At 34.1% G+C, this 5,045-nt stretch overlaps 1 protein-coding gene across 1 annotated transcript; it reads left to right on the top strand.

The window, feature by feature from the left end:
* Positions 1 to 271: 271 nt before the first annotated feature.
* On the top strand, positions 272 to 2,185 carry LOC125840705 (SKP1-like protein 1B). Its single transcript, XM_049519671.1, has 2 exons — positions 272 to 597; positions 1,845 to 2,185. The coding sequence occupies exons 1-2, from the start codon at positions 304 to 306 to the stop codon at positions 2,016 to 2,018; spliced, it is 468 nt and encodes a 155-aa protein (XP_049375628.1). The 5' UTR covers positions 272 to 303; the 3' UTR covers positions 2,019 to 2,185.
* Positions 2,186 to 5,045: the final 2,860 nt, after the last annotated feature.

Raw genomic sequence — 5,045 nt, 5'->3', positions numbered from 1 at the left:
GTTAAAAATTTAAAATAGAACTCTTTACTTTTTATATTTTAACTTAAAAATCATTTAAAATTTGATTTTTTTTTTTTTTAATATATATATATATATTTTATTTTATTTTTTTAAATTTTTTTTATCCAAACGGGCTTTAATGAATGCGAAACGGTGAAGGTAAGAATTTGTTACCTCACGGTAACTTCAGAAACTTACCATAATCCCCAACCTTATATAAAATCTGGTCCACACGTAATTCCTCAATTTTTTCTCTCTCTGAAGATATATATCAAATTTAGGTTTAGGGTTTCGTGATCTAGCATGTCTTCCTCAAAGATGATCGTGTTGAAGAGCTCCGACGGCGAGACTTTCGAGGTAGAAGAAGCGGTGGCTTTGGAATCTCAGACGATTAAGCATATGATTGAAGATGATTGCGCCGACACCAGCATCCCTCTTCCTAATGTTACCAGCAAGATCTTGGCTAAGGTCATCGAGTACTGCAAACGCCATGTTGATGCTTCTAAAACTGAGGATAAGGCATCTGAAGATGAGCTTAAAACCTTTGATTCTGATTTTGTCAAAGTTGATCAGGGCACCCTCTTCGATCTCATCTTGGTCTGAATCCTTTCCTTTATTCCTATAACTATCAGTTTGTTTGCTTTATTTTATATCTGTTCCATGACTAAAATAAGGTTTTGTTGATTGATCATACTTTTTGATATGTGGGCATCTTTATTAGAGGTCTCTATCCTAACAGCCTAAGTCTGATTAAGGAGCTTAGGTTTTCCACCCTCATGACCTTAGTGAAGCCCTCTCTTTTTCCCTCATTCAACCCCTTAGTGAAGCCCTCTCTCTTTCCCTCATTCAACCCAAAGCAATAGGTCATTGTATCTACTCAAGAATCTTGTTGTGTTATTGAGTGGGAGTGAAGCTCCAAGTACTGGGTATTGTCTCTTTAGAGTTGATCTCCTTTATTATTAGTCATATGTGAGGAATTGGTGGTATCTTCTTGCAATAGATTAGTGTACCATCCTTAGGACTTAGGAGTCATGTGAGGAGGAGATTTGGTATCTTCTTGCAATCCCAAGTATTGTAATGAGGATATTTTATTTAGGGATTGTGGGATATGATTGGAGTGAAGCTTTAGAAATATTTTGATTTGAATATATTTGTTATTTTCCTGATAAAAAGAATATTTTGATTTTGGAGCCACATGGGCAACTGCTAAAACCAGAAACCCTTGCAGTATCTAGAAAGTAGAAACTGAGTCTAACCATTAAGATTTCTTACATACAATTGAATTCCTGTTAAATTAGCAGAGTCTATCCTACATAGTACATACATGATTCTCAGGGGAAATTGTTGTTGGCAGTTCCTTTATTCTGATTCTGTCGCATTTGGAGAACATAATGGAGAAGGGTTAAGTGTATTTGTTGGACTTGAATCCGGTTGGAGTTCTGTTCACTAGTTCCATATACATGATTGCTAGGGCTTTATTTTGCTTCGAGACCTTTGGACTTCCATATGTATAGTGTATCAACTGAAGCAGCAACTTGTTAAAAATAATAGAGAATGGTTTTTTGTACCCAAGTTCTGCCATGTCAGTTCTATTCCCATTTAATAGCTACCAGTTCTTCCTATTGTGTGTTTTAACTGTGAATTTACTAATATATTCTGTTACTAGTTGATCTTTAGTGTTTATTGTTTTCCCTTCTATCAGCATCTTGTGTACAGGACAGAGTCAAATATCTGCTTCTTCTCTTAAATTCTGTCGATGAACTTGGTATTTCTTCCTTCTGATTAGAGCTTTAGGATGTTGATGTTCTACTTACTGTGAACTGAGTCATTTTGTTATTTTCCAGGCTGCCAACTACTTGAACATCAAGAGCCTGCTTGATCTCACATGTCAGACCGTGGCAGACATGATTAAAGGGAAAACACCAGAGGAGATCAGGAAGACCTTTAACATCAAGAATGACTTCACTCCTGAGGAAGAAGAGGAGGTTAGGAGGGAGAATGCTTGGGCATTCGAGTGAATCTGTGTTGGGGGATAAATTTGGATTATATTTACTATAAGATCTTATGAACAATCTTGTGTGAGTAAATACGCTATTTCTGCTTTTGGGCTGTTGGCTTTGTCCTAACTAAGTGACTTGAACCTCCTTTTGCTATTGTTATGTCTGGGTTTAATGTTATGAAGTCTGGCACACTGAAATGCTTGAAGTCTTACTTTAGTGCTTATCCATTTTGTTTAGCTATTAATAGAGATTACTTGTACTGCTTATCGGTTCTAGGTTTTATTACTTGTGATGGGGAGCTAAGGAGCTTGATATTAGTAGTTGAAATTGGAGTATATGACCTGTAAATAAAGGGTATTACGTTCTTGACTTTTCTGAACTCTGTTTGTAATAAGTGATGAGCATTGTGGCAGATGTGAAGGGACTGGGATGTTTGGGCTTATGAGGGTCGTAATAGAGCTGCCAATAAGATTCTACTGAGCACCTAGATTTTTCGGAGAAAAGAGATCACTTTGATAGCAATTTCTATTTCCTCATATTTGCTGTGTCCACTGATTCCCGTAACAGTAGAGCAATAGGGAGTTTAATTTGATTCTGTTAAAAGAGGCTTTATATTAACGGGAAGTGCTACAGTCATCTTTGATTTCTCTTGAGGCATGAGTTGTTAAGACTATCATTGTTTACACTACGACTAGTGCTGCTGGTAGCCTTTTGTCACAAATACTTAGTTCCAGTGAATATGTGTTCTGTTCTAACTTTAGGCATCCCTTGCACGGAGTTGGTGCTATTGCACCTCTGCCACGAAAAAAGAACATTGTTTTGCCTGAGCAAACAGGTGTGAAGGCACTTGTTTCTTTGGTACAGTGTACCTTCGCGTTATCGTCAATTTTATAGAGCAAACAACGCAAATCCACAAGTTCCAGTGAATATATGTTCTGTTCTAAATTTAGGCATCTCTTGCACTGAGTTGATTGTTCTTGTGGGTGATGTTCACCTCTACCACGAAAAAAAACATATTTTTTGCCTGAGCAAACAGTAGTGAAGACACTTGTTTCATTGGTATAGTGGACCTTGGCGTTGATGTAAATTTTTAAGAGCAAACAACACAAATCTCACTAGTTTAGGTCCTAATTACTAGTACTCACAAGAGTTTCGAATATTACTTCTTATACCATATTTCGTTGGTTGGATATATATATCTTAACTCCATAAATACATGTATTTCAGGAATTGACAAAGCATGTTTAAATAAGGATTGTAACTAAAATGCTTAATTTGAGGAGGAAATTTACTAAATTTCGAGTTTCCACTCTGAGATATGCCAGTAGCTAGATACATGACAAAGTAAATCATACCTTTTAACAACTTATGAGAATCTCTTGCATAACAACTTCCTAAAAGAATGAGAGGCAAACTATAGCATAGCAAACAAACTCTCCTTCTCACCATTGCGTTCCGTCCCTCTCACTCTCATCCCCCCTCTCTCTCTAGCCCCCCCCCTCTCTTTGTCTCTCTTTCCTGCCAATAAGAAGAAATCTATTCAAATGTATTATGTATTAATTGTATTCAATCAAATGAAATCCATTCAAATGTATTATGTATCAATTGTATTCAATCAAATATAGGTGTGAGTTTTGTATTTTATATTGATTATATTTGAAAGACTATATTTATATTTTTGTATCAATTGTATTTCTAATCATACGAATACTATATGCATTAATCCTCTCTGTCAATTGTATTATGTATCAATTGTATCCAATCAAAGAGAGGATGAATATAGTTATATTCGTTGTATTTCTAATACAATTGATACAAAATAGTTATGCATTAAATAAATACAGAATACAATGTAAAATAAATATAAAATATAATCCTCTCTCCTCTCTCTCTCCCGATCTCGTTCGCCGCTCTCCTCCTAATATGTATTTTTATTTTTATATTTTTCTCCAAAATTCGCAAAAAAAATAAACAAGAATACAAATGTGCAACAAATCAAAGTGTAGCTGCGAATTGTAATTAATGAAAGTGTGAAGTACTATTTAAGGCCTAATATTTATTGTTTTTTGAAAGTTTCCCAAAAGAAAAATACTCAAAAGCAATAACATAGGCATAAGTTAAAGACTCAACAATATATATATATATATATATATATATATATATATATATATATATATATATATATAAAAGAGAATCCTAGGCCACCTATGTGGCGCCGCCACAAATCAGAATTCTCTTTTAATTTTTTTATTTCCAAAACTAGCCTTCATCTTTCATGAAAAATATAATTGTGACTTATGAAAAGTAGTAACTTTTATGAAAAGTTATGACTCTTCTGAAAAGTTGTAACTTGTATGAAAAGTTGAGACATGAAGAGTTGCGTCTTTTATGAAACATTGTGACCTTTTCGAAGGGTAGTAAATTTTTCAATGAGCTGTGAGCTTTTCGACAAGGCACAATAAGCATTTGTTCACTCTACCATTTGTTGTCTATAAATGGAGGGATTTTCTGCCACTATTATTTGTAGGTTTTTTTCCCGCTATAGGGTAGTCAAATTCAAATTCATTAATTAAGCTTCTTATGAAGTTTGTTTCATTCCTCAAAGTTTTTTTCCTCCTATTTCATTGAGCTTAATCTTTACTATAAATCATAGTGATTCATGTACCTATGACAATTTCTTTTTGCTATTTTGGTGACTTTTTTTTTTAACTCTGTTAAAAATTTCAGCAGAGATGATTTAAAATTGATCTTCTCTTTTGTCCCTTTCAACATGTTTCTTCATATAAACAAACAAAATTTAATTTAATTACAATCCGACACTACTACTCTTGCACCTCTCAGACCACAACTCATAACATTGCTGAAATGGTTGAATTCATTACATTTGGTTCTTTAGTAAACAAAACTTTTATTCCTGCCACTATTATTTGTCGGTTTTTTTGGCTATACAGAATCAAATTAAAATATATTAATTAAGCTTCTTATGAAGTGTGTTTCATTCCTCCTATTTCACGAAGCTTAATCTTTAACCGTAAGTCATAGTGA

Source organism: Solanum verrucosum, unplaced genomic scaffold (genome assembly GCF_900185275.1).
Source record: "Solanum verrucosum unplaced genomic scaffold, falcon-dt-bn FXZP01000176.1, whole genome shotgun sequence".
Taxonomy (NCBI): Eukaryota; Viridiplantae; Streptophyta; class Magnoliopsida; order Solanales; family Solanaceae; genus Solanum; species Solanum verrucosum.
The sequence above is the reverse complement of the archived record's forward strand: the minus strand, read 5'-3'. Positions and strand labels throughout refer to the sequence as shown.